General features: G+C 44.8%; 1 protein-coding gene across 1 annotated transcript in view; it reads left to right on the top strand.

Moving 5' to 3' along the window:
• The window catches only part of RNFT1 (ring finger protein, transmembrane 1), a 33251-nt gene extending 8938 nt beyond the window's left edge, over window positions 1-24313 (top strand). Inside the window, exons 3-9 of the mRNA XM_081941994.1 lie at window positions 7559-7635; window positions 12379-12479; window positions 14120-14273; window positions 16210-16368; window positions 18181-18246; window positions 20824-20925; window positions 23262-24313. Of these exons, the coding sequence (XP_081798120.1) occupies window positions 7559-7635; window positions 12379-12479; window positions 14120-14273; window positions 16210-16368; window positions 18181-18246; window positions 20824-20925; window positions 23262-23396 (794 nt within the window). The 3' untranslated portion in view covers window positions 23397-24313. The remainder of the gene's footprint in view (window positions 1-7558; window positions 7636-12378; window positions 12480-14119; window positions 14274-16209; window positions 16369-18180; window positions 18247-20823; window positions 20926-23261) is intronic.
• Window positions 24314-24956: the final 643 nt, after the last annotated feature.

Here is a 24956-nt window from a genome sequence, read left to right as displayed (position 1 = left end):
AGCTGCAAGCATCCGTAAATGCAGGCCAGTTGCTAATCACTCAAATTGTGATCACAACTTGTGGGGTGGTGATTAAAATTTCACAACTGGGCCACAAATACCTTTTGTGGTGCCCGTTATAACTTCAAACTGTCGCTTAAGTGTCTGGTTGTAAGCTGAGGACTATCTGTTTTTATCACTAGTAACTGCAAGTTCATTACAGAATACAGGCAGTCCTTGACTTACGACCACAATTGAGCCCAAAATTTCTGCTGTTAAGTGAGACCTTTGTTAAGTGAGCTTTGCCCCATTTTATGACCTTTCTTAACACTGTTTTTAAGTGAATCACTGCAGTGGATAAATTAGTACCCCAGTTGTTAAGTCAATCATGGTCACTAAGGGAATCAGGCTTCCCCATTGACTTCGCTTGTCAGAAGGTCGCAAAAGGAGATCACATGACCCCGGGACATTGCAACCGTCATAAATATGAGTCTGTTGCCAAGCATCCGAATTTTGATCGCGTGACCATGGGGATGCAGCAACGGTCATAAGTGTGAACAATAGTTCTAAGTCACTTTTTTCAGTGCTGCTGCAACTTTGAATGGCCACTAAATGAACTGTTGTAAGTTGAGGAATACCTGTACTAACAATGTCTTTTTAAAAATTCATACAATAAGTCAGTTGCAATTATGAAGCATAAACCTGAATTCGAAGGGTGGCTCGGTGGCTAAGACGCTGAGCTTGTCGATCAGAAAGGTGGGCACTTCGGCTGTTCGAATCCCTAGTGCCGCGTAACAGAGTGAGCTCCCGTGAGTTGTCCCAGCTTCTGCCAACCTAGCAGTTCGAAAGCATGTAAAAATGCAAGTAGAAAAATAGGAACCATCTTTGGTGGGAAGATCACAGCGTTCCGTGCGCCTTTGCCTTTGAGTCATGCCGGCCACATGACCAGGGAGACGTCTTCGGACAGCGCTGGCTCTTCGGCTTAGAACCAGAGATGAGCACTGCCCCCTAGAGTTGGGAACGACTAGCACATATGTGCAAGGGGAACGTTTACCTTTAAACCTGAATTATCATACTGATACCACTAAACCTATTTCCGATTAAACCATCTAATGCGAGTTCGTCTGAACTGCCTTTGTCCAGTCAATGTACTTTCGTTACGTTGGGCGGATGGGATTTACAAGTAGTCCTCGACTTACAACCACAATTGAGCACAACATTTCTGTTGCTAAGCAAGGCAGTTGTCAAGTCAATTGCACCTCATTTTATGACTTGTTTTGCCACAGTTAAGTGAATCACTGCAGCTGTTAAGTGACAATCATGCAAAGCCTCCAGTGTTGGGGCATTCACAACCTCTGGAGGCAACTTCTGTTCCACTGATTAATTGTTCTGACTGTCAGGAATTTTCTCCTCAGTTCTAAGTTGCTTCTCTCCTTGATTAGTTTCCACCCATTGCTTCTTGTCCTGCTCTCAGGTGCCTTGGAGAATAGTTTGACTCCCTCTTCTTTGTGGCAACCCCTGAGATATTGGAAGACTGCTATCATGTCTCCCCTAGTCCTTCTTTCTTTTAAGCTAAACATACCCAGTTCCTGCAACCGTTCTTCATATGTTTTAGTCTCCAGTCCCCTAATCCTCTTTGTTGCTCTTCTCTGCACTCTTTCTAGAGTCTCCTCATCTTTTTTACATCATGGCGACCAAAACTGGATGCAGTATTCCAAGTGTGGCCTTACCAAGGCCTTATAAAGTGGTATTAACACTTCACGTGATCTTGATTCTCTCCCTCTGTTTATGCAGCCTAGAACTGTGTTGGCTTTTTTGGCAGCTGCTGCACACGGCTGGCTCTTATTTAAATGGTTGTCCACTAGGACTCCAAGATCCCTTTCACAATTACTACTGTTGAGCAAGGTACCACCTATACCAGTGATGGCGAACCTATGCCACGCGTGCCACAGGTGGCACGCGGAGCCATTTGTCAGGACACACGAGGCGCTGCCCTGTCAGCTGGCCAGCGCGCATGCGCACGCTGGCCAGCTAAGTTCACCTTTTTAAAAGCCATTTTTCGCCCTCCCCAGGCTCCAGAGGCTTTATAGGAGCCTGGGGAGGGCAAAAAGAGCCTCACCAGCCCTCCCAGAGGGCCTCCGGAGGCTACAGGGACCGTCTGGAGGCTTCCCTGAAGCCTTCGGAACGCTTAAAACAACCCTCCGAGCAAACCGGAAGTGACTTCCAGTTTGCTCGGAGGGTGGTATTAAGCGTTCCAAAGCCTTCAGGGACCATCCGGAGGCTTCCCTGACGCCTTTGGAGCACTTAAAACGACCCTCTGAGCAAACCGGAAGTGACTTCCGGTTTGCTCGGAGGATCCTTTTGAGCACTCCGAAGGCTTCAGGGAAGCCTCCGGATGGTCCCTGAAGCCTCCGGAGGGCCTCCGGGGGGGCGGGGAAGGCTCTTTTCGCCCTCCCCAGGCTCCTATAAAGCCTCTGGAGCCTAGGGAGTGTGAAAAAAGCATGTAAAAATGGGGGGGGTCACGCGTTGTGCGCGCATGCGCCTTGGGGGGTCGCGCATTGCATTATGGGTGCGGCACACCCACACATGACCCCCCTGCGCTCCCCCCACTTGTGGCACACGAGCCAAAAAAGGTTCGCCATCGCTGACCTATACTGTACCTGTGCATTTCAGTTTTTTTGCCTAAATGTAGAACCTCACTTTTTGCACCATTGAATTTCATTTTGTTAGATAGCGCCCTCTGTTCTGTCAAGATCCTTCTGTATCTTCAGCCTGTCTTCTGGAGTTTTGACTATTCCTGCCAGCTTGCAGATTTGATGAATTCCCCCACCTGGGTAGATGCCAGTTGCGAAGCATCTGAATTTTGATCACATGACCTCGAGGATAGTACAACGGGTGTAAAATGTGACATCGTCAGAAGTCACTTTGTTCATTGCCGTTGCAACTTTGACCTTTGAACGGTCACTGAACAAATGTTTGTAAGTTGAGGACTGCCTCTAGTAGGAAACACAATTGCTTTTCATTTTTTATGTACAGGTAATCCTCGACTTAACGACGGTTCACTTAATGGCTGTTCAAAGTTACAATGGCACTGAAAAAAAGGGACTTATGACCGTTGTTCACATTTATGACCGTTGCGGCATCGCCATGGTCATGTGATCAAAATCCGGATCCTTGGCAACTGACTCACATTTATGACGGTTGCAGCGTCCAGAGGTCCTGCGATTCCCTTTTGGATCTGACAAGGAAAGTCAGATTCCCTAAACCAGGGGTGTCCAAACTTGGGAACTTTAAGACTTGTGGACTTCAACTTCCAGAATTCCCCAGCCAGCATGGCTGGCTGGGGAATTCTGGAAGTTGAAGTCCACAAGTCTTAAAGTTCCCAAGTTTGGACACCCCTGCCCTAAACAACCGGGTTACTAATTTATCCGCTGCTGTGATTCACTTAACGACCATGGCAAGCAAGATCGTAAAATTCACTTAAGATTCACTTAACAACCGAATTACTAATTTAGGAACTTACAGTGTATCACTTAACAAATACGGAGAGAAAAGTCACCAAACGGAGCAAACTCACTGGAGAGATTTCTCACTCAGCAACATAAATGTTGGGCTCAATCGTGGTCACAAGTTGAGGACTGCCCATATTTTCTATTTTCAGTTCCCCCCCAGTAAAAGGAGGAGCAGAAAGCTTCCGGTCCCCGTTTGGGGCATAGCTTCCCATATTTGGATTTTTGGTACTTAGCTTCATCTTGAAGTCCAGTTCCCCCATTTTAAAGGGAACAGGTGATCCATCTTTTTAATGCTATTCCTGCCCCTTTCCCCTCTGTTTTACGTTCTGTGCCTCCAGTAGAAAAAAAATTGCTAATGAGCATCTAGGAATTATTTTTTAAATTTGTCCTTTGGTTGCCGTATACACAGGGGCTCTCAGCTCAAAATTAGGGGGTAGATCGGGGGTGTTGAACTGGATTTCTTCAAGGGCCGAATCGACATTGCAATTCTCCATGGGCCAGTGGGGGGGGGGGAGAGCAGGGAGGTGGGGAAGACGGGACGGACACCTCCTGCAGTACTGGGCTGGCCAAAAAGAGGCCACGCAGATGCCTCCGGCAGCCCATTTTTGGCTGACATTGCTCTGCTGGTGGCCAGGGAGGCCGAAAATGGCCCGCGTGGGGGCTGCCCCCAACCCGTTTTGGCTGGCGGAGGCACCGCGGGCCGGTCCTTTGATATTTCCAGGCCGGCCCTGCTGGATGGATTTAAGCCCCCCACGGGCCCGCAGGCGTTGAGTTTGACACCTGTAGTGTAGATTGCTTGCTGACTGGAGAATTCTTGGAGTTGAAGTCCACACAGCTTATCAGCAGAGGGGGGTATTCAGCCATTTCTGACCTGTTCAAGGGAACTGGTTAACATTTTGCCCATTTTCCAGGGCATTTTCTACCATTTTTCAGGACGTTTATTGGGCCATTTTAGGGCTGTTTTTTGAGCTGTTATTGTCCGTTTTTGGGGATGCTTTCAGGCCATTTTGGGGGGGCATTTTGGATGTTCAATAAGTAAATAGAGAGGGAAATTGTACCTTGTTGAGGCCTTTGAGGTGAGTGGCCAGGAGGCGGGGCTGGGCGCGATGAGTGATGGTGAGTTGGCCACGCCCACCCAGTCACATGACCACCACCACCAGCCACGTCTACCCAGCCTGTCATTAGGGCAGATAACCGGTTGATAAATTATTTGAATCCCACCACTGCTTAACAGCAGAAAGACACTGCTATTAAATATTCCTTTCTGGCACCTGCGATGCTGCACCAAATGCGGAGAGTGATTTTGTTTGAAAAGAAACATCCAAGGTGGGCAAATAAATACCCAAATCTCTTTTTTTTTATAAGCTATGTGAAGCTGCATAGGAAAGATTTGAGGTCATGCTGTTACAATAAATGCGGCTACCTTATTTAAACTATGTGAAAATCCTTTCACGGATACGATGCCATTTGCTCTAATTACACTGCTTTGATTTTTGGAGTACAGGTTGTTCTAATAGCCGTAGCCGTAGCACTTAGACTTATATACCACTTTACAGCCCTCTCTAAGCAATTTACAGCGTCAACCTATTGCCCCCTCAAACAATCTTTACCCACCTCGGAAGGATGGGAGGCTGAGTCAACCTTGAGCCCATCAGGAATTGCAGGCAGCCAGCAGTCAGCAGAAGTAGCCTGCGGTACTGCATTCTAATCCCTGCGCCACCACATCTTCCTTCCTTCTTTCCCCCTTCCCTCCCTTCCTCCCTTCCTTTGCAAGCAATAGCACTTATATACAGCTTCCTCAGTGCTTTACAGCCCTCTCTTAGCGGTTTACGGAGTCAACCTCTTGCCCCCAATAATCTGGGTCCTCGTTTTACCCATCTCGGAAGGATGGGAGGCTGAGTCAACCTTGAGTCGGTCAGGATCGAACTTCCTGGCTGTGGGCAGAGTTAGCCTGCAATACCACAGATTTCTTCCTTCCCTCCCTTCCTCCCTTCCTTTGCAAGCAATGGTACTTAGACTTACGTACCGTTTCACAGGACTTTCCCTCCCGCTCTAAGCGGTTTATAGAGTCAGCCTATTGCCCCCGACAATCGGGATCCTCATTTTACCCACCCCGAAAGGATGTCAACCTTTGGAAAGCTGAGTCAACCTCATGTGAGTTTCTGCCCCGTCTCCTGCATTTTGTACTGCGGTTTAATTGCCTGATGGTGCCAGGGGACAGGGAGGAAGAAGATGGAGAACTAATTAGATAGGAAACCGCAGTCAAAACACGGCATCTCCAAGCCAGTCTTTCCCAAGTGTTTTTCCCCAAAGCGTTGGATTCATCCCATTCTGAGGGATCCTTGGTGCTCTCTGAGCTTGGCTTGTTTTCTTGCAGACGTTTCATTGCCCAACTAGGTAACATCATCAGTGCTAGTAGAGAGAGGGGTTTGCTCTCATTTTATGGCATCCCGAGAACAAACCCCACCCCTTACTATCACTGATGAATTTACCTAGTTGGGAAAAGAAACATCTGCAAGAAACCAACCTAGCACAGGGAGCACTAAGGACCCCACAGTCCTTCTCCTCTCCCTCCTCCTCCTCCTCTCTGCAGACTCCACTCCCCTGTAGCACTGATGATGTTACCGAGTTGGGTAAAGAAACCCAACTGCATGAAAACAACTAAGCACAGAGATAATCAAGAACCCCACAGTCCTCCTCTTCCTCCTCCTCCTCTCCCCTCTAGAACTGATGATATTACCTAGTTTGGGTAATGAAATGTCTGGAATTAAACAACCAAGCAGCATGAAGCCAAGTCCTTGTCCCAATAAATCTTTTTTATTTAATTTACAGTGAATTCCTCTCCAGAAAAATCTTTCTTCTCCCACCATCTTTCAAGGTACTTCACAATTCCCGACCTTTATCAGGCTTGGAGAGTGGCCAGGCCCATATCTTTCAAACGCATCAATACTTGGCAAGAATGCAGGAATGAACTAAGTGTCTCCTGCAAACTCCACTCCAGTGGTGGGATTCAAAATTTTTTTTACTAGAGGTTCTGTGGGCATGGCTGAGTAGGCGTGGCGTGGCTTGGTGGGCGTGGCTTGGTGGGCGTGGCTTGGTGGGCGTGGCAGGGGAAGGATATTGTATAATCTCCATTCCGACTCCACTCCAGAGGAAGGATACTGCAAAATCCCGATTTCCTCCCGATCAGCTGGGACTCGGGAGGCAGAGAATAGATGGGGGCGTGGCCAGCCTGAGATGGTATTTACCGGTTCTCCAAACTACTCAAAATTTCCACTACCGGTTTGCCAGTACTGGTCAGAACCTGCTGAATACCTTCTCTGCACCCCTCCCCTTTCGCTCCTCTTTTATTCCCCATGGGAGGGGCCATTGACCGTCCACCTGTGGCCTTACTCCCAAGTCACCCCCTGTTCTTTAGCTTCTCCCTTCGTCTGGCAACTCTGCGCATGCGCACACTGGGAACAGGCTCCAGCTGTTCTTCTGCCCCACTGATGTCTGATTCCGAAGGCAGCTGATAACTGGCATACAGAGCCTTCCCCAGACTCCAGGACTGGCCCATCATCCTCCCCAACCTCCTCACTGTCCGAATCTGCTGCCAGCTCCCCTGGTGGGCCACAACACCCCTCATTTCAACCCGGAGCTACAAATATTCTCTTTTTTATCGGTCTCCCCATTTTGTTGTGAGAGTCACAAAAATGCTCTTTATTAATCCATCATTGGGATTCTCACAAATCAATTTTGTTTGCATAGGACATGGATGTCCAAACTTGGGAACTTTAAGACTTGTGGACTTCAACTCCCAGAATTCCCCAGCCAGCATGGTTTGGACACCCCTGGCGTAGGATCTTATTGGAGTTTGGGGTTGCAGTGCCCCTGTGTATATAAAAAGATAAGCTGTATTTATCTCCTCCTTTAACAGAGCATTGTGTAATTCTTGCTTAATTTTGCCATTTGTTTGAAACGGGATCGTTGCCTTCTTTTTTGCTTTTTTCTCTTTTGTTCTTTTTCTTTCTTTCTTTCTTTTTCCTTTTTTTTAATTTATATAATTGACCCTTTTTTCCTAACAGGCATATCTCTGGGAATTGGGCTGCTCACAACTTTTATGTATGCAAACAAAGCCATTGTAAATCAGGTTTTCCTAAGAGTAAGTATCGATTCTTCCAGCAAGGTTGTAAGTATTTTTAAAGCTTCATTTTTACTCCGGAGATGGATACAAATTCTGGACAGAAATATAGAGTGTTGGTGTTGACTTGTGTTCTACCAGGCTATAAAATGGCGTAGATTTATTTATTTTTCAGGCTTCCTTTTAAGGACAAGAGGGACGCGGTGGCTCAGTGGCTAAGGCACTGAGCTTGTCGATCAGAAAGGTCAGCAGTTTGGCGGTTCGAATCCCTAGCGCCGCATAATGGAGTGAGCTCCCGTTACTTGTCCCAGCTTCTGCCAACCTAGCAGTTCGAAAGCACATAAAAATGCAAGTAGAAAAATAGGAACCACCTTTGGTGGGAAGGTAACAGCCTTCCGTGCGCCTTCAGCATTGAGTCATGCCGGCCACATGACCACAGAGACATCTTCGGACAGCGCTGGCTCTTCGGCTTTGAAACGGAGATGAGCACTGCCCCCTAGAGTCAGGAACGACTAGCACATATGTGCGAGGGGAACCTTTACCTTTAAGGACAATTGTAAATTAAATACTGACCTGGGACATTTTAGATGGAGACATTGAGAAATTTAAACTTAATGCATGCAGACCAATGGATTACAAGTAGTCCTTAACTTACAACCATTTATTTATTGACAGTTCAAAGTTGCAACGGCACTTGAGAAAGTGACCTACGACTGTTTCACTTTTACGACCGTTGCAGCATCCCCCACGTTTAGATGATCGAAATTCAGACGCTTGACAACTGTCTCACACTTACGATGGTTGCAATGTCACGTAATTAGCTTTTGTGACCTTCTGACAATGGAGGAGCCAAATTCACTTCACAATTGTGTCACTCAATTTCAATGATTCGGGTTAATGGTGGCAAGGAAGGTCATAAAATGGGGGAAAACACTCACTTAATAACTGTCTTGTTTAGCAACTTAGATTTTGGGCTCCGTTGTGGTCGTATGTCAAGGACTACCTTTATTTCAATAAACTAATTTGATATATGATATATATTTATAGAGAGAGTCAGATTGTTCTAATGGTTAAGGTAACAGGCTAGAAAGCGGACAGCCATGAGTTCTAGTCCTGCCTTAGGCGTGAAAGCCAGCTGGGTGAAGTTGGGTCAGTCACTCTCTCTCTCAGTCCAACCCACCTCACAGGGTTGTCGTCCTGGGGAATATCAGAGGAGGAAGGTATGCTGGATATGCTTGCTGCCTTGAGATATTTGTAAAAAGAATAAAAATGGGATACAAATTTCAGTGCATTCTGATAAACTAGCAGCTTCTGGCACATTCTATACTATAGAATCTATAGCAATGGGGGGTTCCGGGCGGTATGCTCCAGTATGGGCGTACCAGTGGCTGCTGGGAGCAGCAGCCACCGTACCGGAATGGTGCTTTGGAGGGCCCGCCGTATCACAGTGTACTGGTTGCGCCGGGATCCGGAATCCACCACTGATCTATGGAGCATTGCATGGTCTATAAATATGACAGGACATATGATTAAAATTGCTCTTCCTTGATTTATTTACCAAGTAGGAGATTTAGATGTATCTGAACACGTTACTTATTTTAAGGAACGCTGGTTGGTGAGAAAGCCACTTAACTTAAATGTCACTTGAACCTGTTTATGCTGTTTCGATATTCTGTGTGGCATAGGGCAGGAAAAAAAATCAATAAATACAAATAATATCAGAGAAATAGTCAAAAGCATCATAATGGCATCATCTGTAACTTTTTAAAATACTTTAAGCTGTTATATCTTTCAGTTAATACATATATATGTGTGTGTGTATTTGTGTGTGTGTGTGTCAGTATCAGTTTAAATACCTAACACCGGTGATCATCGATTTACGGCCACAATTTCAGCCCAACATTTGCGTTGCTAAACAAGACAGTGGTTTAAGTGAGTTTTCGCCTCTTTTTATGACCTTTGTTGCCACCATTTTTAAAAAGGGTTTTTTATTTTATTTTTTAACTTTAAACATTCCATCTTCCATTAAACAGTGTGCCACCTGGGTACAAATATCTCCGCAATAACAATTAGAATTTTCAGCGGTATTAATTACACTGATATTTGATTCTCTAATCTTACAATGGTAATAATAAGCATAAATGTATTCATTTCTCCTTCCTAACGTACCTTCTAATAGGAATATAATAATAATATTAAATATAACAATCTTAATAGTCATATTGGTAAGAATCATCATATTGTTTACGTCTCTATCTTAACATATTTCGCTGATCTCCATTTATTTCTGTTTTTATTTTCCAACCATTCATAAAATAGTTCCCATGTCATATACTGTATTTTTCGGAGTATAAGACGCACCTTTTTCCCTCAAAAAAGAGGCTGAAAATCTGGGTGCATCTTATACACTGAATACAGCATTTTCAGCCTCCCGAAACCACACCCCCTTCACTGAAATGGCTGTGTGTAGCCTTTAGGAGGCTTTCAGAGTGCTCCTGGCAGCTGGGGAGGGCAGAAATGAGCAAAAAACAGACCATTTTTTGCTCATTTATACACCCCCCCATCCCCTAGGAGCACTCTACAAGCCTCCTAAAGGCTGTTCATGCCCCCCCCCTTTTTTTTTTGAAAAAAACCAGGGCTGTTTTTGGGAGGTCTGCAGAATGCAAAAACTTTTTTTTTTTAAATCTGCCTCTTCAAATTTGGTGCGTCTTATACTCTGGTGCGTCTTACGCTCTGAAAAATACGGTCATATTCACTTTGTTCTTTCTCCTTTATGGCAAGCGTTAGTCTATTCATTTCTGCGCATTCTAATATTTTCCTAATCGCATTCTCATCAGTAGGGATCGCTTGACTTTTCCAGTTTTGTGCAAATGCAATCCTAGCTGCGGTTAAGGCGTGTATAAATTAAGTATGCATTCTCTTTTCCCTAAGTTTCAGGCAAAATCCCCAACAAAAAATATTTCTGGTTTTAAGTCATCGTGCTTGCTTTATCATCTTTTCCAGCCACATTTGTATTTTTGTCCAATATATTTTTTGCTTCTGCACACGTCCACCATATGACCCACGTATCTGGGGGCATCTTTCTTGGCACAGTTTGTTAAGTGCATCACTGCAGTTGTTAAATTAATAAAACGGTTGTTAGGTGCATGTGATTTCCCCATTGACTTTGTTGGTCCAAAGATTGCAAAAGGGGATGTTGCACCAGCATGGAAAAAAGCAACTTACGGCTGGTTTTCACTCTTACAACCATCGCAGCATCTCCGTGGTCATGCGATCAAAATTCAAATGCTTGGAAACTGGCTTGTACTTACGACCGTTGCATGGTTCTTGGGCCACGTGTTCACCACTTGTAAACTTTCCAGCTGGCCCCCGACAAGCAAAAATCGATCCGATTCACTTAGCAACCGCAGCGATTCATTTAATAGGTGTACTGATTCACTTAATGACCACGGCCAAAAAAGGTCGTAAAATGGGGCAAAACTCCCTTATAAACTGCCTTGCTGGGCTCAATTGTGGTCGTCAGTCGAGACCACCTGTATATTGTTAAGTACAACATTCCAAGGACTTTTTGTTGTTTTTAATTTTTTAATTTTTAATTTTGATTGAAACCACATCTTCCATTAAGCAGTGTGTCGTCTGGGTACAAATATTTTGTGCAAATGTTTTGTACAATTACAATTACAATGTACAGCCATATTTATTATTTTATCTATTCTTAACTTAATACTAATCCTAATACATACCATACCTAATACTATAGCGATCCTCTTGTTATTTAACTTGGTTAAAACATTTTCTGTATTTCACTCCTCTGCTTTTTCCACTTTCCACTTTTATTCTCTACGCATTGATAAGATATTTCCCATATGTCATAATAATCAGATTGTTCCTTCTCCTTAATTTCAAGCGTTAACCTATTCATTTCTGCCCATTCTAATATTTTCCTCATCACATTCTCATCCATAGGGATCTCTTCATTTGTCCAATTTTGTGCAAATACAATCCCAGCTGCAGTTATTAAGTGAATTATCAAATATACATTTTCTTTCCTGTAAGTTTCTGGTAAAATTCCCCCCCCCAAAAAAAAGAAATAATAATTCAAATTTCAGATCAATATTTTATTGTTGTGGAGCTCCGAACTTTATTGAAATGGTTTATTTTGGAACACTATAACAGAATAACAGAATTGGAAGGGACCTTGGATGTCTTCTAGTCCAACCCCCTGCTCAAGGCAGGGGTCTTTATACCATCCCGGTCCAATGGAATCACGTGACTCCCTTTGCGTCTTATACAATAGCAGAGTTGGAAGAGACCTTGGAGGTCTTCTAGTCCAACCCCCTGCCTGGGCAGGAAACCCTATACCGTTTCAGCAATGGACCAATTGTTTCCTTACTTCTTTTCTTGTTTTTAACATGTTGGAAGAAGCTTTTTTTGTTATTTTTTACTTTTGTGGCAAGCCTTTCTTCATTGTGAGCCTCAGTTTTCCTCACTTCATCTTTACATGCTCGGGCTATTTGCTGATATTCTGCCTTAGTTATGTTCCCCCCTTTCCACTTTTTGTACTTATCTTTTTTGTCTTTCAGTTTGTCAGATAGTTCTTTATGCAGCCATGCTGGTTTCTTTTGGGAGCTGTTATTTTTCTTCTTCATTAGTATTGTGCTAGACTGGGCTTTTGTAATCTCATTTTTCAAAATTTCCCATTTCTTGGTTTAGCCCTGTGAGGCTACCAATTGACCTACATTTTCTAAATTTCTTCTCTTGCAGGAAAGGTGCTCCAGGCTACAATGTACGTGGTTGCTATTTTTCCTGACGGGATCATCTGTTTTCATCTATTACACCTTCTACTCTCAGTTGCTTCATTACAGGTAATACAACACAGGCTCGATTCCCTGTATTGGTACAGGAGGTCCTCGACTTATGACGGACTCTTCTCCCCCCCCCCCCAAATGTACAGGGATCTATGTGTCAGGTTCCAAGTACCGTATTTTTCAGAGTATAAGGTGCACTCTCCCCCCCCCCCTCTAAAATAGGGTGGAAATGTTGGTGCATCTTATACACCGAATATGGTCATTTTTGGCCTCCCGAAACCTTGCCCAGCGCATCCTGTTTTTTGCAAAAAACGAGGCATGCAGAGGGTTTGGGAGGCCTGCAAAGTGCTCCTGGGGGCCAGGAAGGGCAAAAACAAGTGAAAATGGGCCCGTTTTTCACCAAAAAATGGGGTGTTTTTGCCCTCCCAAGCCCCAAGGAGCACTCTGCAGGCCTCCCAAACTCTCTGCATGCCCTCTGCACGGCCTTCCTTGCTGCATTTGTTAAGTGAATCACTGTCATTGTTAAGTTAGTCACATGGCTGTGAAGTAAATCTGGCTCCCCCCTGGACTTTGCTTATCTGAAGGTCGCAAAAGGGGGAAATCACGTGGCATTGCATAAATAAGAGTCATAAATATGAGTCAGTTGCCAAGCGTTTGAATTTTGATCACATGACCACAGGGATGTTGCCAAGGTCCTAATTGTGACAAATGTTCATAAGCAGGGGTGAAGTTCAGCAGGTTCTGAGCGGTTCTGGAGAACTGGTAGCGGAAACTTTGAGTAGTTTGGAGAACCGGCCAATGCCAACTGTGGCTGGCCCCGCCCCCATCTATTCTCTGCCTCCCAAGGCCCAGCTGATCGGGAGGGAATGGGGATTTTGCAGTATCCTTCCCCTGCCACACCCACCAAGCCACGCCCACAGAACCAGTAGTAAAAAAAATGAATTTTACCACTGGTCATAAGTCACTTGTTTCAGTGGTGGTGTAACTTCACATATCACTAATGAACTGTTGTAAGTTGAGGACTGCCTGTATTTGACGAAGCCAACAAAATCCTCCATCAATAACCAAGAAAGAAAACTCCCAACTCCATTCTATGTGGAATTTAAAGATACTTTTACTGGTCATGAAAGGATAGTAGCAAAAGAAAAGCAAGATCTGAGCCAAAAAGGCACGAACAAGTACATATCAAACTTTTACCCAGCATCCTCCCAATCACCCCAATCCAATAGCCAATCTGCAACCCCCTAAGGTTTCATGGAGTTGCATCTTCAAAACAACTCATTCAGTTGGTATGCATAGACGGTTGACCTTGACCAAGTCCAAACACAGGCCATCTCATGCGCAGAAGATGGTGAGACCCAACTTCCCCTCTGATAACTCCTCCAGCACCATAACTTTCCCATCCCAAATACCTCAAGCTCCCACCCTCCCCATTTCTATGGCAACCAATAGCAAGCAAGCGAAATAGAGGCTGACACTGGGGGGGGGGGGGGTGTAGCAAGACAATTTTTCAATGGTCCTAAATGAACTTTTGCAAGTCAAGGACTATATGTAAAAAATAATAATATTATTTTTCTCCATTTAAATTCCTCCGCTGTCTGTATTTTTCCAGTTGTGTCCCTTTAAGCGCTTTCCAGGCTGGTTTTTGTATCCCAGTTACCCTAATCCTCCGCTGTTTTTATGGTTTCTCTTCAAAGCTTGATCCTCTTAAGTCCGACGGTGGATTTTCTGAACTTCTGGGAGGTGCTCTGGATTGTGGGCGTCACAGATTTCGTTTTGAAGTTTGTCTTCATGAGCCTGAAATGCGCCGTTCTCCTGCTGCCTTGTTTTATCATGTCTCTTAAATCCAAGGTAAAGACGCTGCTCCTTTTAATTTGATTTTAATTTAGCTGTCCGATTTTAATTTAGCTGTCCTTCTTATGACCGAGGCTTCCCCAAACCACGAAGCAGATTTCCTTGTCCCGACAAAACCTCTTTTGATTAATTTACTGTGAATTCTGCTCCTTCACATCCAGCAAAAACTTTCAAGGGAGGATTTACGGTCACAGACCTTATCTGGCTTGGAGAGCTGCCAGGCCGATAGCTGCAAAACTTGGCAAGGAGCCTCGGAGAGTCACAAACCAATTAAGCGAACCAATTGTCTCCTGCAAACTCCACTCCCCTTTGACTCCTTTTTATTTCCTCTGGGAGAGGCCATTCATCGTCCACCTGTGGATTAAATCCCAAGTCGACCCCTGTTCTTTAGCTGTTCCCTTCGTCTGGCCACTCTGTGCATGCACACACTGGGAACAGGCTTCAGCTGTTCTTCTGCCTCACTGATGTCCGACTCTGAAGGCAGCTGATAACCGTCGGACGGCTCTGTCCCTCTCTCTGCATCCGACACAGAGCCCTCATCAGAGCCTTCCCCAAACTCCGGAACTGGCCCATCTTCCTCCCCAACCTCCTCGCTGTCCGAATCTGCTGCCAGCTCCTCTGGCGGGCCACAACAGTTGTGCTGCTTTGAGCGAGACCAGGTTTTGCTGCCTTAACTCATTGCCAAGAATGCAGATATTGACTTGGAACTGAGGGGTGCATTTGAAAGGGGCCATGCAGGTGAGTCCTTGACTTACGACCGCTATTGAGTCCAAAATGTCTGTTGCTAAGTGAGAACGTTTTTAGGGAAGCTTTGGCCCGTTTTATGACTCTTCTTGCCGAGTTGTTAAGTGGATCATGCATTTGTTATGGTTAAGTGAATTTGGCTTCTCCACTGCTCACTAGAAGGTCGCAAAAGGCGATCACCTCACACACACACACACACACACACACACACACACACACACCGGACAGTGCAACCGTCATAAATATAAGCCGGTTGCCCAGCTTCTGAATTTTGATCACATGACTGTAACTCTGAAAAATGGTCATACTTCTTTTCAGTGCTGTTGTAACTTTGTACTGGAAAGGGGATAAAACTTTTTCAGTGGGGGGGAAACCTTATCCCCCTGATCCCCCCCCCATTGGTGACTTAAATTCTGATTTCAAAAAAATCACTGCTTTGACACCCTTCTTTTTGTGTCTTGAAAATATAAAAACAGGAGGACAAGATTGAGCCTCAAATTTCCCTTGCTAAGGTGGCTAAGTGAAGTTTGCCCCGATTTATGCCCTCCTTTGTCGTTAAGTCATTAAGCAAATCACTGCAGCTGTTAAGTGAATCATAGTGTTGTTAAGCGAATCTGGCTTCACCCATTGAGTTTCTTATCAAAAGCCACCTGGGAAGGTTGCCCATGGTGATCCCATGACCTCAGGACACTGCACCCGTCATAAGTATGAGTCAGTTGCCAAGCGCCGGAATTTTGATCATGTGACCATGGGGGTACTGGGATGGTTGTGTTTAAGAGCTGACCAGTTGCTACGATGATGTAATGCTGGGAATGAGTCAGTAAGGTTTTGGGGCTGATATCACTTTAAGAGCCTGTAATAAGAAGAGGCCCTGTTGAGGCGTATCTCTCTCTCAGTGTGTGCTTCTGTGCTGTAATTTGCTGATTGCTGTTTGTTTGAGGTCTGACTAAAGTACATGTATGTATATATTCTTTGTAGATAAAACCACAAACCTCTGTTTACTGTATTTGCTCCTGGATTGTCCCACATAGTCACACTGGTTGTCAGTGTGGAGAACGGTCCTAAGTCCCTTTTTAAAATGGTGTTGTAACTTTGAACGGTCACTAAATGCACCATTGTAAGTCAAGGACTAACTGCATTGCGTGAATTCTAATGTTCATTTTTGTTCTGTTTCCCTCACTTTCCATAGGGTTACTGGTACATGCTGTTGGAAGAGCTTTGCCAGAGCTATTCTAAAGTGGTTCCCGCCCCTGTGTGGTTTCGATATCTGGTTGGCTTAAGGGAATCGGACGGCAGCATCGGGTGGAGTTTTGGCATCTTGCTGGCTCTGCTGTATCTTATCCTAAAGGTAGACATTGGTTGCCTTCTGAGTGTCTTACCCTAAAAAGAATGGAATCATAGTGGAAACAGAGTTTGCAGTCTTACAGGTAGTCCTTAAGAGGGATCTTGGAGTCCTAGTAGACAACCACTTAAATATGAGCCAGCCGTGTGCAGCAGCTGCCGAAAAAGCCAACACGGTCCTAGGCTGCATCAACAGAGGGAGAGAATCAAGATCACGTGAAGGGTTAATACCACTTTACAAGGCCTTGGGAAGGCCACACTTGGAATACGGCATTCAGTTTTGGTCACCATGATGTAGAAAAGATATGGAGACTCTAGAAAGAGTGCAGAGAAGAGCAACAAAGATGATGATCTGACCGGAGACTAAAACATACGAAGAACGGTTACAGGAACTGGGTATGTCTAGTTTAATGAAAAGAAGGAAGTCTTCCGGCAGCTGGAGCAGAGAGTCTTCCGGCAGTGGCCACTCTGGGAGTGCGTTTCCCGCTCTGTGGTTGTGGCCCGGCTGCCAGAAGACTCTCTGCCCCAGCGGCAGACTTCTGGGGTTTGGAATCTGCAGAAGAAGACATCCTCAGTGCTGGGATGGCAGCAGCACCGGCCGGCCTGGTCCTGCAGGGAGAGCTGGCCCAGGCCGTGGTGAGGCTGGGAGGTGCACGAGTGAGAGGTGGAACAGGCGCTCGCGCAACTCCCTCCTCCAGCTGGGCAGAGCGGCACTCACAGACCCAGCGGTATCCCGAAGGCGGCAAGACGCGCGAGCACCTTCCCCCCCGACTCCTGTGGCTTGGTGCCTTCGGGATACCGCTGGGTCGATGAGTGCCTCTGCCTGGCTGGAGAGGGGGGTTGCCGGGGAGCTGCTTGTGAGCATGGTCACCTCATGGCTGCTGTGTTGCGCTGTTTTGTAACCTCAAAACAATACACCCCCCCCCGATGATAAGGCCATATTTTGTGGGTGAAAAAATAAGACCCTGTCGTATTTTGGGGGAAACACGGTACTTGCATGGTTAAGAGCTTCAGTTCTTCCAAAAAATGCTTTAAGTCTGAAAAACCAAGTGAACTAGCACAATACAATAATACAATGCAATAGCAGAATTGGAAGGGAACTTGGAGGTCTTCTAGTCCAACCCCCTGCCTAGGCAGGAAGCCCTAATTGTGTTGGGGCATTCACAACTTCTGGAGGCAACTTCTGTTCCACTGATTCATTGTTCTGTCAGGAAGTTTCTCCTCAGTTCTAAGTTGCTTCTCTCCTTGATTAGTTTCCACCCATTGCTTCTTGTTCTACCCTCAGGTGCCTTGGAGAATAGTTTGACTCCCTCTTCTTTGTGGCAACCCCTGAGATATTGGAAGACTGCTATCCTGTCTCCCCTAGTCCTTCTTTTCATTAAACTAGACATAACCAGTTCTTGCAACCGTTCCTCATATGTTTTAGCCTCCAGTCCCCTAATCCTCTTTGTTGCTCTTCTCTGCACTCTTTCTAGAGTCTCCGCATCTTTTCTACATCGTGGCAACCAAAACCGGATGCAGTATTCCAAGTGTGGCCTTCCCAAGGCATTATAAAGTGGTATTAACCCTCCACATGATCTTGATTCTCTCCCTCTGTTGATGCAGCCTAGAACTATGTTGGCTTTTTTGGCAGCTGCTGCACACGGCTGGCTCCTATTTAAATGGTTGTCCACTAAGACTCCAAGATCCCTCTCATAGTTACTACTACTGAGCAAGGTACCACCTATACTGTACCTGTGCATTTCGTTTTTCTTGCATGGATGTAGAACTTTATTATTACAGGAGAAACCATAATTTTTTTCTCTCGTTTGCTTTTCAGCTTTTGAGTTTTTTTACACAACTAAAAAACTTCAGAAGGGTCTTACGGATATTTTTTACACGACCGGTGAGTATTTGTATACTCCAAGGAGAGTTACAGATAATCCTTGACTTACGACCACAATTGAGACCAATTTCTTCCTTTCTTTTTTTTTTGATAAGACAGTTGTGAAGTGAGCTTTGCTCCATTTTACAACCATTTCTTGCCAGAGTTGTTAAGTGAATCACGGTGGTTCTTAAAGTTAGTAACACGGTTGTTAAGTGAATTTGCTTTCCCCATTGACTGCTTGTCAGAAGGTTGCAAAATATCGTATGATTGTGGGACACTGTCATAAATACATGTCAAATATCTGAACTTTGGTCATGTGACCATGCTGGTGTGAAAAACGGGATCATCAGTCACTTTTTTCAGTGCTGTTGTAACACAATGGTCACTAATCAAATGGTTGTAAGTTGAGGACAACCTGTATGATCTGCAAAAGAATCTCGAGTTTAATAGGAATTCAGAAATGAATCCATGTTTATTTCAATAACAGATTAAAGAGTTAATTCAGTAAGTCACTCATATCACATTCTTTCTCTGTTTGGAAGGCATCACTGGGCAGACATTCAGGAGACCCGAAAAAAGGTGGGATTTCTTTTTCCCTGGGGCGGAGAGTGAGATGTCTGATCTTAGAATATCACCTTAACCCAATAAACATCTTTGATAAACTGGGTCCCTAGTCTTGAATAAATGGGATAGCTACAGAATATCACTAGAGCTGGCAGAAGAAGGTATCAGTCATCAACAGACCCGTAGAGGTAACCCACATTTACACACCATTCAAAAGACAAAACCTAGGGGGGGAAAAAACCCAAAGGATTGGAACACCCTTCCGGGCAATGTTCAGATAAGCAGGGATTAACGCCAGACAAACAATCAAGGGAAAACTTAAGCAAGGAATCACCAGGGAGAAAACTAAGGATCCCAATAGTTGCCATTTTCTTTCTTAATCAGGACTCTGTGGTCACAGGGGAGAGCTGAAACACAGCATGTGTCTCTGTGCAATACTCAGAATTTGAATCGTTTGCTATTATAGTTAGCGTCTGCGGGATGGGTGGCCGTATCAATGCAACGAGTAAATCAATCAATCGAAAAAGCTATACAGCAAAGCTCCGATGGAGCAAGTCCTTCCAACAACTGCTTTCACGCCTCTTTAAACATCGCCCTCTAAGTACATTTTGAGCAACAGACATGATGTCAGCGTTCCAAATCTCATCCATAATTAAATCAGAGTCCAAGGCTAAGTTCCAATTTATTAAGAGAGACACGTTGGCACATCTGTGGGAAACCCGAATCTGAACGCTTCCTGGGTTTTCCACCCAGTTGAAAGTTCATCATCTTGCCCCCACACTCATCAAGTCCATCACATGGTCCAATCTTCTATTGCCACGCTGGCAGTTCCACCCATCCAGTTCCGGTCATCGTTTGCAGAGACAAGAATGACCTTGGGCTTCTAGAAAGGAATTTTTTATTTTGACAACACCACATTCTACTCCTTACTTTACTCCCCCTCCCAATTCCCCACGAATGAAAAAGCATAGTAAAATAATAAAGAGTATGTGCCCGGCCAAAGATCCTAAAAGGAACCAGCTAGAGGCCTGACACATACATTATCTATAACCATGATTTTAAAAAATCAAAAATTCTGTCTCAAAAATAAGAGACCAACACATTAGTATTTATAATCCTGCAAAACATGGCGCAAAGAACCTCAACCATTGGGAAAGAATTAGCGCCAGTTCTTGCGGCGTCCTTGTGGCTCTCTGAGCTTGGTTGTTTGCTTGCACAACAGACATTTCATTACCCAACTAGATAACATCATCAGTGCAAGGGAGTGCGGGGTTTGGGGGCCTGTTTAGAGTAGCTTGACCTGATAGTTTTGCTGGATGTGAAGTTCTCTCTGAGCTTGGTGGTTTTCTTGCAGACCTTTCATTACCAATCTAGGCAACATCATCAGTGCTAGAAGGGAGTGGAGCGTGAGGAAGAGGTAGGATGTGGAATTCTTGGTGCTCTCTGAGTTTGGTGGCTTTCTTGCAAATGTTCCATTACCAAACTAGCTAACATCATCAGTGCTAGTTGTTGGCGACAGAAAGTCTTACCTTTTTATATGTATAACATTAATCATATCCACCCTGTTGCTTTGGAAAAGTCCAAAAATATCTACGAGCCAAATCCTTGGAGCCTTTTCTGATCTTTGTCCAGGAAGATCTGCTCTGCATTTTTTTTAAAATAAACGCTGCAAAAAAATCCCAAAATAAATCTGGTCTTACGGTCAGCAAACGAGCAGGATGGCTCTGGGTCAGAACTGCAAACTAAAAATCCTCTAAAGGAGAATATCTGTAGCTCAAGGTTGAAATGAGGGGACCTTGGTGATCTCAGAGCTTGGTGGTTTTCTTGCAGACGTCTCATTACCCAAACTAGGTAACATCACCAGTGCTAGAAGGGAGTGGGGTTTTGCGCTGATGATGTAACCTAGTTTGGTAGTGAAACGTCGGGAAGAAAACAACCAGGCTCAAAGAGCACCAAGGACCCCTAAATACTCTCTCTATTCTCCAGTGCCTCTGACATTATTTCACCCTCTTCCTCCTCCTCGCTTTGCAGAGCTACGGCGTGGTGGCCAGCAAGAGGCAGCGTGCCGAAGCAGACGATCTTTGTGCCATTTGTCAAGCTGAGTTTCAGAAGCCAGTTGTCCTCCTCTGCCAGGTAACACTCACCTGTCAAATCCTTGTAAGCCACACCCTGCGCTGAAGTCTGCGTGCATTGTAACAGCACTTCCGTAACAAGTGAAATCTTCAGCTCCTTAATGTCTGTGGAGATTCTCAGAAATATCCAAGTCACGGTTGTCCCAAAGATGCTTTTTTCAAGAGGAAACTGGACTTTCTGGTTTTTCCTGGAAGATGTTTCACTTCTCCTCCAAGAAGCTTCTCCAGCTCTGACCGGATGGTGGGGAATGGAAGGATTTATACTCCTTGCAGGCAGCTGGGTCATTTGCATCCTTTTTAGAGAGTCGTTGAGGCCACTTGGAGGTTTATCTCTGTCCTCCAAGTAGTGTAGCTAGGTGTGGAGCCTTCTTGGAACTGCCGAAAGGACCGTGTTGTGGACTGGAGATAGATGATGTCACATCCCTCCCCCTCTGTTGATTTGGACGCAGATGGCCTCTTCGACCTCTTTCAAACCAGACCCTAAGGACACAAATAAACCTCCAAGTGGCCTCAGCGACTCTCCAAAGAATGCAAATGACCAGCTGGAGTATCTCCAGTCTACAACACGGTCCTCTTTCAGCAGTTCCAAAAAGGTTCCACATCCATTTGCACTACTCAGGTGCCCCCAAGGACACAGACAAATGTCCAAGCGGGCTCAACGATGCTCTAAAAGGATGCAAATGACCAGTTCTGTCTGCAAGGAACATAAATCCTTCCATTCCCCATCATCCAGTCAGAGCTGAAGAAGCTTCTTGGATGAGAAGGGAAAGGTCTTCAAAGAAAAACAGAGAAAGTCCAGTTGCCTCTTGAAAAAAATGCACCTTTGGGACATCATCCTCTTGGTTATTTAACCCATCCTGCAAATATTGGGAGATTCTCTTTAAGTCTGCATGTTTATCCTTGTAGTATTCTAACTGGTGCATAAGCATTACCAGATCTGAAACTTAAGTTTTAAGACAAAGTAGAAGTATCTGAAAGATTTTTCTGGGTCCCATTAAAGGTAACTCTCGGCTTGCAACCCTAATGGAGCCTGTTCGTTATGGTTAGAAGTTGTGACAGTCGTAAAGTGGGCCGTCACCTGGCCATGCTGATTTTACACCTTTTTTAAAAGTTTTTTTAAGTGAATCACCATGGTTGTTCAGTGGATGTTGTGTGATTGTTCAGTAGGGGGTGTTTTTGCCCAAACACAGAAGTAGACACTGATGTTGCCCAAAAACATAAATCATGGTCGCGACTGTGAGACGCTGCAAACCATACCTGAAATGTGGTCATGTTACTGCAGGGGGTTGGGGGGGCGGGGAGGCCAGCTGTTGTAACTTCGAAGCTTGGTCGTAAGCGCCTTTAGGGGGAATCTGTCGTAACTTCAAACTGTTGCTAAGTGACTGGTCATAAGTTAAGGACTACCTCTAGGAAGTTCAGAATAATGGCAGAGAGACTTTGTGACCCAGGATTGGCTTTCGACAGAACAGAAACAACAGAGTTGGAAGGGATCTTGGAGGTCTTCTAGTCCAAGCGGGAAACCCTAACCAGCGATGGCGAACCTTTTTCTGGCTCGCGTGCCATAAGGAGGGGGAGCGCAGGGGGGTCCTGCGCGGGTGTGCCGCACCCATAATGCAACGCCCGACACACCCCCAGTGCGCATGCGCGCATGAGAGGCTCTTCCCCTCATTTTTTGCATGCTTTTTTCACCCTCTCCAGGCTCCTATAAAGCCTCTGGAGCCTGGGGAGGGCGAAAAATGGCTTTAAAAAAAACTGAACTCAGCTGGCCAGCGCGCGCATGTGTGCTGGCCAGCTGACAAGGCAACATCTCGCTATAGGTTCGTCATCCCGGCCCTACACCATTTTACACAAATGGTTGTCCGATCTCTTGGACAGAATAGAATAGAATAGCACAATTGGAAGGCACCTTGGAAGTCTTCTAGTCCAACCTCTTGCTCAAGCAGGAAACCCTACACCATTTCAGACAAATGGTTGTCTGATCTCTTTGACAGAATACAATAGAATAAAATAGAAGAGTTGGAAGGGACCTTGGAGGTCTTCTAGTCCAACCCGCTGCTTAGGCAGGAAACTCTGTACCACTTTAGACAAATGGTTATCCAACATCTTGAAAACCTCCAGTGATGGAGCACCCACAATTTCTAGAGGCAAGTAGTTCCACTGATTAATTGTTCTGTCAGAGTTGAAGAAGCTTTTTGGATGAGAAGCAAAACATCTTCAAAGGAAAAAAAAACCCAGAAAGTCCAGTTGCCTCTTGGGAAAAAAAAAAAAGCGCACCTTTGCATCATTCCCCTGACGTTTGCATGCTCCTCTAACCAAAGCAATCCCTTCTCTTTCCAGCACGTCTTTTGCGACGACTGCATCGCTCTGTGGCTGAACCGGGAGAAGACGTGTCCCCTCTGTCGAACAGTCCTCTCCACTCACGTCAACCAGTGGTACGATGGCGCAACCTCTGCCCAATTGCAACTCTATTAAAGCAAACTAAAAATAAAGTGGCCATATGTGCTTCACAGTACGGACTCATTTGAACGTCAGGCGTGCGCGTTGTAGAGGACATGGCTGGACGGAGAGAGGGATGCAGAAGGAATGATGCCTTGTTCTCTCCACTTGACTGTGTTGGAATTCGTTGAGGTTCTCACAGCCCGTATCCTACTTAATTTTCCGCACGGAATTAACCCCCGTTCAATGCTGCTTCTGGGAAATCCCCAAATTTCTGAGTATCAAAAGATTGTCTACCAAAATCAGCAGTGGGAGACCTTTTACTGCCTCCAGTGTTAGCATCTGGTGTGTGCAAACTTTTTAAGATTCTCGAGGTACAAAATCCACCTCGTAGGATTTGCCGTTGTCGGGATGCTTCTAACCATTGTAGCTGGCCGTCGCATGGCGAGACTCATGGAATCGTTTCTGCTTTCCATGAACGTAAATCTCAAATTTTCAATTATGCAAACGTGGATGACATTTTCTACTTTTTTCTAAGTCCGAATTTTAAAGGTTTTGGCCTCTATTTTCTCGTAAGCAGCTAGATTTTTACTAAAGAGGAAAGCTGTATTTTAGCAATACCTTTTTTTAAAAAAAATGTGGAAATAAATGCAGTTTGAATGGGTCAGCCTGCAATTTTTTGTGTTAAACTTTTTGACATGTTTACAAACTCATTTTTTCCCGGCATTTATATATATGACGACATGAATTTACTTGTGACCGAGGAATAAGGTGAGCACATGAAATCTAATATATGGTGGCAAAGTAGTTAGAGCACAGTATTGCAGGCTAATCAGGGTGCATAAAAATGGATGATTTTTAAAAAAAATAAATTTATTTTCAAAATTTTAAATTGGATTTATTTAAATAGTTTTTTTAAATTTTATTTTAATAAAATGCTTTTGGAGTATAAATCTATCTAAAGCTAGTTTTCTAACATTCATAATTATCTCCATTCAGAATGAAATGGAGCTGGGTTATTTAGCATGGGGCTGTACATTGTGCAATGTTGGGACTGTCGGGAGTCTGCAGCGGGTCAGAGGAGGAGAACAAGTCGCTTTGTAAAAATTATGTTTTAAATCAAGTTGATTTAAATCGAGCCTTTCTACTAGTGACTTCAATCAGTGGGTCTCAATCTTCCTAATGCTGGGACCCTTTAATACAGTTGCTCATGTTGTGGTGACCCCCAACCATAAAATTATTTTATCTTTTCCCTATTTTTTCAAAAATACGTGTTTTCCGATGGTCTTAGGCGACCCCTGTGAAAGGGCCGTTCGACCCCCAAAGGGGTCCCGACCCACAGGTTGAGAACCACTGGCTTAAATCGTGATAGTTTAATGAAAAGAAGGACTAGGGGAGACATGATAGCAGTCTTCCAATATCTCAGGGGTTGCCACAAAGAAGAGGGAGTCAAGCTATTCTCCAAGGCACCTGAGGACAGAACAAGAAGCAATGGGTGGAAACTAATCAAGGAGAGAAGCAACTTAGAACTGAGAAGGAATTTCCTGACAGTGAGGACAATTAATCAGTAGAACAGAATTTGCCTCCAGAAGTTGT

Source organism: Natrix helvetica (genome assembly GCF_964273705.1).
Source record: "Natrix helvetica genome assembly, chromosome: 2".
NCBI lineage: Eukaryota > Metazoa > Chordata > Lepidosauria > Squamata > Natricidae > Natrix > Natrix helvetica.
The sequence above is the reverse complement of the archived record's forward strand: the minus strand, read 5'-3'. Positions and strand labels throughout refer to the sequence as shown.